Source organism: Hipposideros armiger, unplaced genomic scaffold (genome assembly GCF_001890085.2).
Source record: "Hipposideros armiger isolate ML-2016 unplaced genomic scaffold, ASM189008v1 scaffold_32, whole genome shotgun sequence".
NCBI classification, from domain to species: Eukaryota; Metazoa; Chordata; class Mammalia; order Chiroptera; family Hipposideridae; genus Hipposideros; species Hipposideros armiger.
The window spans coordinates 1,069,551-1,081,885 of record NW_017731382.1 but is presented as its reverse complement, the minus strand read 5'-3'; the positions used below and the strand labels follow the sequence as shown (position 1 = coordinate 1,081,885).

General features: G+C 61.0%; 1 protein-coding gene across 3 annotated transcripts in view; it reads left to right on the top strand.

Annotated features, from left to right (window-relative positions):
* The window catches only part of SLCO4A1 (solute carrier organic anion transporter family member 4A1), a 24,892-nt gene that overhangs the window by 4,336 nt on the left and 8,221 nt on the right, over positions 1-12,335 (top strand). For 2 of the 3 annotated variants that reach the window (XM_019637238.1, XM_019637239.1), the window contains exons 4-7: positions 7,199-8,082; positions 9,022-9,112; positions 10,405-10,526; positions 10,882-10,993. In XM_019637238.1, coding sequence (XP_019492783.1) covers positions 7,199-8,082; positions 9,022-9,112; positions 10,405-10,526; positions 10,882-10,993 — 1,209 coding nt within the window. The remainder of the gene's footprint in view (positions 1-7,198; positions 8,083-9,021; positions 9,113-10,404; positions 10,527-10,881; positions 10,994-12,335) is intronic. The other variant, XM_019637240.1, reaches the window with a different exon arrangement.

Here is a 12,335-nt window from a genome sequence, read left to right as displayed (position 1 = left end):
CCGGGTCCGGGGGAGAGCGGGGAAGGATGGAGACCAGGATGCGGACCCACCCTCGTGGGGGGAGGTGGACACACTGGGCCCCAGACGGGCAAACGCGAGGCCGACCCCGGGACCTGCACTCGGCGGAGCGAGCCTCTGCCGGGAGGGACGGGGTGGGGAGCCCGCTGGGGCAGTGCGGTCGGTGCCTAGAGGGGGGAGGCCGGCTGGCCCTGGACCCCCGGGCCCCGCCACCCGGAGTGCCGGCGCTCCCTCGTGCGGCGGTGGGACCCGGCATCGGCATCGTGGGCGCCTGTAGGCCCCTCAGTAGTTTTCCACAGGGAAGAGGCCGCGTCCAGCCCGGGCTCCTCCCCCCTGCTGCTTAGAACTTGGGTTTCCTCTCTAATCAGAAGCTGACTCTGGGGGGCAGGCTGGGACTCGGTGAGCTGTGAGCGGTGGTGCTCCGGGTTTCACTGTGCAGGCGGAGCAAGTGGACCTCAGGACGGAAAGCACCTGGTTTTAGCTGGCTCTGTGTGTGAACCCACAACAGCAATAATGACAACAGCGGCTGTGTACTGAGCACTTAGAATGTGCCGGGCCCTGTGCTAAGGGCTTGGAGCAGCATCTCACAACCGCTGAGGCAGCCACGGTTGCTCCCACTTTACAGATCAGTAAACCAAGGCACGAGTGGTTAAGTGACCTGCCCACAGTCACGCAGCTAGTCCAAGATGGAGAGGTTTGAATCCAGGTTTGTGTGACCCGAGACATTTACAGCTCTGTTCTTTGGGGGGGAGCAGATCTGACACAGAGTAGTGTCCCAAAATATTGGGCCCCAGCTAAGGGGACAAGGCCTGTGGCAGTTGGAAGCAGGGAGGACACCTCTCGGAAAGCGAGCCCACACAGCCAGGCTTCCCGTGTGCTGCCGGAGGGACGCAGGGGAGCGTTTGCCAGACGCCACACCACTGACTGCCCTGCATGGGGACCTGTCCTTTCCTGCTGGGCAGGGCCGCAGGTGCTACCTGGAACTTCTTCATGGGGTTGCTTCCCTCCCGGGTGGCTATGACCTAATCTGTGGTTCCCTGGGTGTGGCTCCTGAAACAGGTGCCAAGCAGGCCCCAGCCAAGTCCCTCCCCATTGCCACCAGGACAAGCTGGGCGTGGAGTCGGACAGGATGATGGCCTGGGGAGTGGGGGTCTTGGGGCTGACCTGTTCCTGTCAGAGCGTCTGATCTGCGGGGACTCAGCTCTCAACGTCCTGCTCTCCTGGCCTCGGTGGACCCTGGCCTCGACAAACCCACAGTGCGGGGTGCGTTCTCGGTTGGCCTGAGTGCCCCTGGCTTCGTTGTGAAATCGGAGTTCACTTTTCAGGGCTTAGCACGGTCTCTACAATACTCTGCACCTAGAAGTCTCCGTGAGTATTGGTCCCTTTCCCAGGCCAACATGGCTGAGCAGCATAAAGCCATGGCTTGGAGGATGCGTGTGCTGGGCGAGTGGCTGCCACCGTGGTTGAGTCCCTCAGGCTTCCTTGTGGGTGACAGGCAGGTAGGCAGACCAGAGTCTGCCGCTGGTGGACAGGAGGGATTGGGCTGGGTCAGCTGGCCCAGCAGGGGACCCAGGGGACTCGTGTGGCCGTACGCCTGCTTTCTCGTCGTTTTGTCCAGCTGAGGTGTGGACAGAGACCATGAAAATGTCCCCTGTCTACAGTCACGTGGTCTCTTGTTCTCAGGCGCTGCAAAGAGCCCAGTGTCTGTTTTTGGAAGGGCACCTTCAGTAACCCTCAGAACCTTGCACTGCTTTTGTTCTGGGCCATTCAGCTGCCTATGTAGCCTGGTGTGGTCATGGCGGGTGTCGGGGCCGACTGTGGGACAGATCCAGTCACCACCACGACAGGTGATCTGACAGGCCTGCTGGAATTCCGCCAGGGATGGGGGCGCCAGCTCAGGCCTCAGGTGACCAGGGCCGTGCTGGAGGAGGCAGAGGAAACTGGCCTGGCTGCCTGCGTACTGGACCCCAGCTTGTGTCCCCGCGTGGGCTGGTGTTGAGGACTTTTCCTGTTGCTGGCCTCAGACACCCCGCATTTCCCCTCAGCGGCCACAGTGCAGCCGTGTTTCCACTAGCATTACACAGAATTAGCCTTCTGGACCACATTTCTGGGGGCAGGTGGATGCTTTCACAAACCACGTGTCTTTTGCAAAAGCCATTCACAGCATGGCCAGGCGAGGCCCACCAAATACCAAGCACAGTGTGGGGCTTGCTGACCAAGGCCCCGCTGGCTTCGCTCGTGGGTGTCCGAAGAGTCACGGGCTCCTGGGGCTTCACGTAGGTCCTGTCCTCCATAAGAGCCGGGCTCCACGTGAGACCCTTGCCCATGGGGGCTGCCTTTTCTGAGTGGCTTTCTTATCTAGCAAACCTTGGGGGTACCTGAAGCATCGCCCCTCAGCTGGAGCCACGGAGGGCTTGGGACCTGCTGGGCTGAGGGTGACACCCATCCCCACCCTGGGCTTGTCTGGAGTCCTTGCATTTTGTTGTTGGCAGGTACCACGGGCCTGGTAGTTGGACCCATGGGCCTAGGAGGCCACCTGGAAATGGCCGTGCCCAGCCTGTGCCTGGGCAAGCCTATCGCACGGACAGAGCCTGCTTTTCCCAGCACCCCCGAGTCCCATGAAGGCCCTTCTGTGGGTCTGCATTTCTCATGAGCTTCAAGTGGTGCCCGGACCCACTTTGAGTAGGAGGGGCTGGGTCCTTCACCTCTGGGGCTCTCCCCCATGACGCCCCAACCATTCCAGTGAGGAAACTGAGGTTAGAGAGGCCAGAGACCTGTTGGAGGTTGGGGTACTTGCCTGGCTCCAAGGCAGCCTGTCTGTGTCTCTGCTCTGCCTCTCTATGGTCCTGGACAGCTTGTTATGTTTTCAGCTCCATGGGTCAAACATTATGAGTGGGAAAGGCAGCCAGCTGGTACACCCCCCCCCCCAATCCTCCCCACACTCAGGCAGACAAGGGACAAGGGCAGGACCAGGGCCGTCCGTGCTGAGACAGCAGGACACTCCTGAGGGAGGGCCTTTCCGGGTCTGTCCCAGACAATCCAACATTGTTGGCCTCCATGCAAAGCAACTCTGCAGATTGGGGTGGGCCGGGCTGTGGCCGCCCCAGGCCCTGCCAGCGGGGGTCACGTCTGCTTTGTAAACAGCTTTGAGCCTCAACTTCAAGAAGTGAAAACTGCCTCCAGTCACCCACTCAGGAAGGGACACCGGGGCAGGTCTGGAAGGGGACAGACGACAGCTGCCTGGAGGGTCCCTGGGGTCACGGCGGCAAAGATGAGGGTTCCAGGGAGTGAGGGGGTGGGGGCTGCTGAGGGGAGCCAGGGGCAGGTGTGGGACATGACCCAGTGGGGTGGGGTGGGTTGTGGCTGCCAGCCTCAGAGCCACCAGGGGCAGCAAGGAGGGAATTTACTGGCTGGCACGTAAAAAGGAAAGAAGAAATGAAACCTGTCTCCCCTGAAGCCAAGTTCCCCGCAGGGTTCAGGATGGAGCCTGGAGTGCTCATAAGTGAGGGGCGCTGCTGGCCCCGCCCCAGCCCCAGGCCTCACGGGAGGCTTAAAATATCCCTCCCAGTAACCCTGTCTCCCACCTGCTCCACTTTGCAGACAGCCTCCAACTGGGAGATGGAGTGATGTGCACATTAGGGCGGCCTGCATTAGCACCTCAGGAGCTAAGTGAGCAGGGACAAGCGTGAGAACATGAAACCCACTTCAGTCCTCTCCTGAAGGTGGGATCCAGTTCTCACAGGCTGGGCTATGGCGAGCCCCCCCCCCCCAGGGCTGCTGACTTGTCCCAGTGCAGCTAAGGGCCTGTGAGGAGGAGGGGTGGGGGAGGCGAGTGGGCCTGGGTTTCTTCACAGCAGGCTGCATAGACACCTCAAGGTGCAGCTGATGGACCAGGGCAGTGTGTGCACCTCGGAAGAGGCCCATGCCTCCTCCTAAGACAGCCTTCGTACGTGAGCACGCGTGAGCACACACGTGCACATGCATGCACATGCACCCTCGCCCTCCCCGCCGAAGCCCTGAAGCCCCAGGCGCAGGGTCCACATCGCCCTCCCTGCTCACTGCCCTCACCAAGAGACTCCGGCTTCCTACCTGATGCCTGACCAGGGACAGGCCCAGCTGGAGGATGTGATTAACCCTGCAGTGGGCTCCTTGCTGTGCAGCGGGAGGAGGGGGCTTCCTCCTTCACACAGGAAGGGATTCTGCTCACCAAGCCGGCTGAGGCCTCTTGAGGGCTTCCTGCATCTCCCGGCCGCCGCTCTCCTCCCCACAGAACGGCAGGGAGAGGACAGGCAGGTGACCCTGGGGATGCCAGGCAGCGCCACCAGCTCTGGGATCACGTAGCCGGAGCACCTGCAAACTTGGTCTCTGGTACAGGGCCTCCCTTATAGGGCTGTGGGTAGCACGCGTCTGGGTCTATAAGGTGGGGCCGAAGGACCCTGACCCAAGAGGGTCTGTGTGTGCATGGGAGGGGCTCAGCTGGGGCCCGGACGGGCCACGCGTGTGAGGAATCGCCCCACAGTGCTCAGGAACAGGGCCCCTCCTCTTGGCTGGAAATCCCGGGCACTCACTCAGGATCCTCGGTTGGTCGTATTTCCTCCTGCGCCCCTTGCACTCAGAGCCCGAGTCAGAGTCACCCAGGGCCTGCTCCCCCTTTCTGATCCAGACGCGCTGATAAGGCCCCAAGCCTTTTAGAGAAAGGACTCCGCCTTCAGAGTCCAGGAGCACAGCTGCCTGCTGAGGGAAGGCTGACTGGGTTGGGGGAGGTGGGGTCGCAGGTGAGACAGGAGCCACTGCACACCTTGGCTGCTGTGGGTCTTCCCATCTGAAACAGGATCTTCAGTTTGCTGGGTTACATGTCTGTGATGTGTATGATTTTAGGCTGAGCTTTGCTTGTGTGTGTCAGAGACTCAGCTTTCAGTTCAGGTAAAACTTTACTGCTGACTTGGAGCTGATGGGACCACCCACCACTGGTGTTCCTGTACTGCTTTGCAGTGGCTTTGTTTCCAAGTAGGAAGTTCTCTGTTTCTTTGTGGACATTCCTAAAGATGAAAGCTAACAATCTGGCTGCCTCCTAAACCCCGCCAAGGGCTGGTCCTCTGGCTGTGCGAGCCGCACCCGGAGCCCAGAGCTGAGGGGCCAGGCGCGCAGAGGGTGGCTGGGGGCGGCAGCATCGTGGCCCTCAGTCTGCAGATCACTTACTGGGAACACCCCCTCCCCACCAATAATCCCTGAGTGCCCAGTACTGACCCCCACGCCTCACAGGCCACTGGGTGGCCTCTCTGCGCGCCCGCTGGCCCTCGGCCTGGCTCAGGTTCCTTCCAGGGCCCTGTGGTCTCTGTGTGCACGTGCGGACGGTCATGTGTGCACGCTCACGAGTTGATGTGTTGCTGTGTGTGTACATGCACTGGGGGAAGAGACTAGCGAGGAACACACCTCATCGTTACCAGAGGGGCCTCTGGACCTGGGAATTTCCGGGAGCGTCACGCCCTCCCTGTATTTCTCCATGGTTCTGCTTCAGCAGCCCATCGAGTTTCGGGGCCGGGGGGCGGCAGAGCCATCCTGTCCCAGGGCTCGAGCTTGTCACCGTCCACGCTGTCCACAGCCCTCCGAGTGCTTGCATCCACTGTGTGTGCTGGATGTCATCTGAGTGACAGCCAGCTTGGGCAGCGCTGCCGCGTGAGGACGTGCGTGACCCATCCTCCAGGAAGCTTTGACTGTTCTCCCTGGGCCTGTCTTTCGAGCCCTCTCACTGCCCAGCCTGGCGTGCCAGCTCGCAGAGGCGGTGGCACTATAAATAAAACGCCGGCACCGGGAACAGGCCCCAGGGAATGACTGGTGGTTTCTGCAGTCTACCCACAGCTTCCAGATAGGGCTGCTGATATCCTGGCAATACCAGCCTCCAGAGTAAACAGCCGGCCCCGTGTGTAAATGTCACTCCGTTGGTCACAGCCCTGTCAATAAAATGACGGTGAGAACAGCTGTGATGCACACGTGGGCTCTGAGGCCAGACTGTGGGCTGAGTCCTACTTGCCACCGGCTGGTTGTGTGGCCCCGGGCAAGTTGCTGACCCCTCTGGGCCCACTTCCCTTTCTGGAAGATGGGCAGTGTCCAGGTGTGCACAAGTGCCATGCACAGAGGGCCTGGGAATGCGTAATGTCACCATGAGGATGGTGCTCAGACACAGCAGTGAAGTGGGGTGCTCCCTGCCCAGTGGCATTTGCACCCACTGCCCGTCTCTGAGGAAGGCCAGAGAGGAGGCTGGGGCAAGGTTTAAATTAGCTAAGAGGGCACAGTTTTCTGGTGCTCAGAGGAGCGTGGCAGAGGTCAGTTGGCTGATGCCTCTGCCTTGGGTGAGATGGCTGTGCGGGGAGGCTGAGGCGCAGGGGAAGGTCATGGTGGGGGGACCCGGAGTGGCCAGCCTCTGAGGCTCAATCCACAGAGTGTGGGAGTCACTGTGCCGCCTCAGGAGGGGGCCAGGGGCAGGCGGGCATTGCCAGACCTCTCCAAATGCAAAACTGCCTCCTGGACCTGGGCGAGGCCCCTCCTGGGCTTCTGCTCCCATCCCTGTTGGCGGGTTCCCATCGGGTCTGGTCCCAGAGCTGCTGTGCTCCTGGGGCCCGGGGAAGAGGCCCTGCGTTTCCCCTCCCTTCTTCATTATCCATGCCTGCCTTCTAAGCTCAGGACTAAGATGAATTTCTTCTTCACACCGAAGGGCTCAGAAAGCTAGCAGGGTGTGCGGTTGAGGGACAAATCAGGCTGAGCTGTGTGGACAGTGTGCCTACATGGGGGCATCTCTCAGGTGCCGTCAGCGGCAAGTGGCAGAACGCACAGCTCAGCCAGCCAAGCAGAGGAGGTGGGGTCGCTGTGGTCAGGGTGATCCAGGGGCTCGCACAGCCTCTGCCCCCGTCCTGTGGTCTCGGCTCTGCTGTGAGGCCTCCTTCCGGAGAGGACGTGCCCACCCCCAGCCGAGCTGTTGGCTGGAGATGTGCTGCCCTTAGTGTGTGGGTCCAGGTGGGGCCCTGGATTCAGGGCGGGGGGCTGGTCAGAGAGGGTCGAACCCACCAGATGGGGTACTAGGCAGCCAAAGCCATCGGCTGCCCCCAAGGGACCGGGCGGGTGTGCAGGCGCGTTCTCGCTGAGCTGTGAATGCAAGTTCGCTCACCAGAAATTCTTCTCACAGAACAAACCGGCCACTGGAATACCGTTTGACAAATTCCACTGATCTCACTACCACACCCTGGGCAGCAATGCCCCAGCACATGATGGGGGACAAGCCCTTCGCCTCGATGCCGCAGCTGGTTTTCCCCAGCCCACCATTGGCCCTGGAGGATGGATGTGACTGCACTCCCCCCAGCAGGCGGGCGTCCCTGGGCTCGTCCCTGAGCCGTGGTGCCCTGCGTTCAGCGGTCCACAGTCCCCTGGACTCCAGCAGCCAGCCGCTGTGCGAGCTGCAGGCAGAGAAGCGTGGCCCCCGGGCAGCCCGCGAGGTGCGCTACATGTCGGCGGGGCCACAGAGCACGGAGTGTGGCTGGCGGACCTTCACCCCCAAGTGCCTGCAGGCCTTCAACACGCCACGGGGCTTCCTGCTGTTCCTGAGCGTGGCCTCCTTCCTGCAGGGCATGACCGTGAACGGCTTCATCAACACCGTCATCACCTCCATTGAGCGCCGGTTTGACCTGCACAGCTACCAGAGTGGCCTCATCGCCAGCAGCTATGACCTGGCCGCCTGCGTCTGCCTCACCTTCGTCAGCTACTTCGGGGGCAGCGGACACAAGCCCCGCTGGCTGGGCTGGGGCATGCTGGTCATGGGGGCCGGCTCGTTGGTGTTCGCGCTGCCCCACTTCACCGCCGGCTCCTACCAGGTGGAGCTGGACCAGGGCGTTGGGACATGCCCAGCCAACCGCAGTGTGGCGTGTGGGGACAGCGTCTCGGGCCTGTCCAGCTACCGGCTGGTCTTCATGCTGGGCCAGTTCCTACACGGTGTGGGTGCCACGCCACTCTACACGCTGGGCGTCACCTACCTGGATGAGAATGTCAAGTCCAGCTACTCACCCGTCTACATCGGTGAGTGGGGCCGGCGAGGGGATGGGGCAGCGAAGCGTGACAACGGCCGACACTGGCCTGGCCCCATCTGAGCCCTTATGTGCATTTCCCTGTTGGCCACACATGGACACGTGTGGCTCCAGGTGCTCCCAGGTGAGGTGGCAAGTGAGGGTTGGCCTTCATTTGGCCTGGAGCGTCTCGGGTGAGGGAGGTGGTGCTGGCTGACCTCAGCCTGACCCCCCAGGTGCGTCCTGAGGGGTCCTGAGCACACTGAGTCACTAGGCACAGGGCCGCTCATGCCACGGTCAGCCAGGCTGCCCACAGGGGCTGGGCCAGAGCCTCCCGCCCCCACCCCCAGGCCGCCATGTCTACCTGTAGATGAGATTTCCAAGGCTTTAGCCTCACGTGCCCGCTTCCACCGTCCCTCGGGCGAGGCGAGGCTGGCACTCAGAGGCCGGCTGGCACCCCAGCAGCCTGGCCAGACTGTTAGCTGACCTCAAGTTTCCTTACTTCCACCTGGCGCTCTGTTCATCTGTCACTTAGCGGCTGCCACCCTGGGAACAAAGCGGGCATTGGGGCCACGTCCCTGCAGCGAGGAGGCGTCTCACCTGCCCGGCCTCCCAGGGCTCTTGCTGCACCTGTGGCCCCGTTTCCGGGGGGCGGGGCCGTGGTGCTGCACTGATGTGGCCTCATCCTGCACCGCAAGGCTCTCCAGACCTTTGCTCTTCCGAGGGGCAGAGTCCCAATGGCACCTGCCGCTGGCCCTAGGAGGAATTTTTTTAAATCCCCTTAAAAAGTTGATGCCAACCGGAATTCAGATTCAGTGGAGGCTGCACAGATGAAAACCCTGATTTAAAGAGGCCTCTCCCTGGGCGGGGGGGGCAGACAGGTGCATATTCGGAGTGCCCCACACAGGGAGTGGGCATGGCAGCCCCCCCAACGGCTCTGCTTCCCTTCCAGCCATCTTTTACACCGCGGCCATCCTCGGCCCCGCAGCTGGCTACCTGATTGGAGGCGCCCTGCTGAACATTTACACAGAAATAGGCCAACGGTGAGTGACCTGGGCTCGGTCCTGCCCTCACAGAGAAGTCGCCACGCCATCCAGGCAGGAGGACCCGCGTGCCCACAGCGTGGGGTCCTCAGTGGTCGAGGGCCATGGTCCCAGCAGGGGGGAACCAGAGCCGACCTTGCTCTGGCATACCTGGGGGTCTGTGGGTGGCTTTGAGAGCAGGCCTGCGGGAGGGGACAGGATGGCCAGGTGGCTTCCTGGAGCCACGTGCAACCTGGCCACAAGTTCTCGGATGCCCTTTGCAGAACTGAGAGTGGATTTTCCTGCTGCCAATATCCGATTCTTTTGTGTGGATTTTTCCACACTAAGCAATTCCCCAGTTCTCCCTGGATACCAGCCAGTGTTCCAAATTCAACCCAGTTCTGACAGTGACTCCCAGCTCAGCACAGACCCCACAGGGCAAGGGCTCAGTCCCACTGACCGCCCCCCACTAAAGATGCCAACCACAAGTCGTGGGTCCCCAGCGCCAGTCCCCAGGGGCTCTCACCACCCAGAACCTCTCTGAATCCCTTCCATCAGGTTTTTATGGAGGTCTCCTTCCTTAGGTGTGATTGATTAGATCATTGGCCATCGGTGGTCAACAACCTCCCTGGAGGCCTGGCAGTCAGGCTAAAAGTTCCAACTAGCTAATGTCACGGTTGGTCTTTCTGGCTGCGTTAGAAAAGAAGACACTCTTATCACTCAGGAAATTGCAAGGAATTAAGGAGTTCTGTGCCAGGAACCGTGGCAGAGACCAAATCTGTATTTCTTCTTATGTCGTGTTGCATTTCTTCCATTTCCTTGTATCTCTTGTTTGTGATACTAGTTTTTGTAAATTTGAGCAGGAGAGAGAGAAAGAGAGAGAAGAGAGAAAGAGACAGGCTGAGAGGGTGGGAAGAAGGAAGGAGCTGTGACCTCCCGGCTGAGCGGGGCTCTGGAGGCTGGCCCTTGCTCCACGGGCATCACCCATCTGGGATGGTTTTCCTAAGATCTGCCGAGACGCATGGTGGGCACCGCTAGCTACACCTTGGACTTTCTCTGCAGATGGCCCATCTCTTGTGAAGGTTTCTAGTGCTCTGACCTGGTACAAATGCCACTTCTGGCCTCAGGTTGACTAAATTGGGTGTCACATGTGCATGTTCTGTGCAAAGAGTGCAGGAGGTAGGTGGGGCTTGTGCCCTCGCTCTCGACACCCTCCCCCGGGCCTGCACTGGCCAGCAGGCAGAGGGACGCCCTGCTCATGTGCCCTGGACACGTGTGGCCGGGATGCTGAGCCCGGGTGCCTCTCCCCACAGGACGGAGCTGACCACCGAGAGCCCACTGTGGGTCGGCGCCTGGTGGGTGGGCTTCCTGGGCGCTGGTGCTGCCGCCTCCCTGATTGCGATTCCCATCCTCGGCTACCCGCGGCAGCTGCCCGGTGAGTGCACCCCCAGTGTGCCAAGCCCTGCTCCTCCTCCATCCCGGTCGTTTGGGACACTGAGGGGTACAGGAGAGTCTGGGTCTCATCCAGCTCTGCAGCCCCACCTGCTCAGGGGCCGCAGAAGACGCCCATTTCAGCGGGGGGTGGGGAGCACCCCTTTCTTTTCCCTCTGGTCCCAGGTGGTTTCATTGGCTGTCCCGCCTCCTGTTCCCTGCCAGCCGGCCAGCGTGGTGCGTGCCCACTGGATGTGTGTCCCATCCCTCTGTCTGCTGGATGCTCCCAGACCCGGGAAGGGCAGGGCCTCAGGTGAGCCTCGGGTCCCGGCCTCTCGCTGACGCCTCTGTCCTTCCAGGCTCCCAGCGCTACGTGGTCATGAGAGCGTCTGAAACGCACCAGTTAAAGGACAGCAGCCACACGGCGGCCAGCAACCCCGACTTTGGGAAAACCATTAGAGACTTGCCTCTGTAAGGACCTTGGGGGGATGGGTCACGCACCGTGTGCCTCTTATCCACGCCTGTGTCCTGTAGACCCTTCAGGGGGTCAACACATGCTGAGTCCTGGCCCCAAACTAGGAGCATCCAAGGGACCCTCCAGGGCCACGCAGCGAGCTCACGGCTCCTAAACCCCCTTCCTGAACCCCGGTCCCCAGGGACGTGTCTGACCCTCAGATCATTCCCGGAGTTACCCCAAGCCAGCCTTCGCCCCTCACTCCGCCATGTCCTCTGACAATTTCATTAGGTGTCACCTGCTCGTGGCCCACAGGGCTCCAGGCTGGCGCTGCACTCCCTGCCTCGGGGCCTCTGAGGACCACGAGGAGCAGGACCGTCCCTGGTGTCCACCTCCGTGCATCTGCCTCCCTCACTTCCTCCTCTTTCTTGTTGTGGAGGACGTGGCCTTGCTTTGTTACCCTCATGCACTGTTGGGACAGACAGAGCACTGGCTGCTGGGGCCGCAGAGGGGGGTGGGGCCTGGGGGCTGCTGGCTGCTCAGTGTCCCTCTTCACAGGACGGGCCTTCCATGGGGCTGTCCCTGTCTGAGGCCTGAGCCTCACGGAGTGCCCCCCGGCCCCTGCAGCACCCTGAGCCCGCGAATGGCAACATTTAACCCTAGCTTAATATCACCCTGTTTTTGAGTTGGGGACATTTGGGCACAGACAATGCCCTGTGAAGACAGGGGCAGAGGTCGGACTAGAACATCTGTAAGCCAGCAGAGCCCCACAACCCAGGGCACAGGCCTGGAGCAGGGTCGGGAAGTCTATGCCCAGGCTTTGTTCCCCAAACCAGTTGCTGGTAGGAAAAAAAAAAAAAATCCTGGAACATGTGCCGTCGGTTAAGGTCATGACTAGTTCTCTGAGCAAATTCTACAGGAGAATTTCAGCCAAGCGACCTGCAGGCTGAGAAGAAGAAATGAGGAAGTTTGCATGCCACAGGGGAGAGTCACCTCCCTGCGTAGCCAAGGCCCCAAAGCCTGGGCAGGGCTGGGCAGGGCTGGGAAGGGACCGGCTGCACCCAGGTCACCTGTCTCTACAGACATGCACACAGGACCTGAGCGCTGTGCCGGCTGCAGAAGATGCTGGGAGTCCCACTGCCCCAGCCCCACGGCCACACCCATTCGTATTTCCTCCACGCCATCTTCTCTCCTTCATTGGCGTGGGACCCGAGGAGGCAACCAGAAGCAGCCTTGTCAGTGCTCACGTTAGAAAGTCAGCTTTTCAGGAATCGAGTCCCTCATTCGAATCAGGACGGGGAAAGAGGCTTGTGAGTCCCGATCTGAAGTTAACTTGAGCGAGTTCCTTGTCTGAAAAGC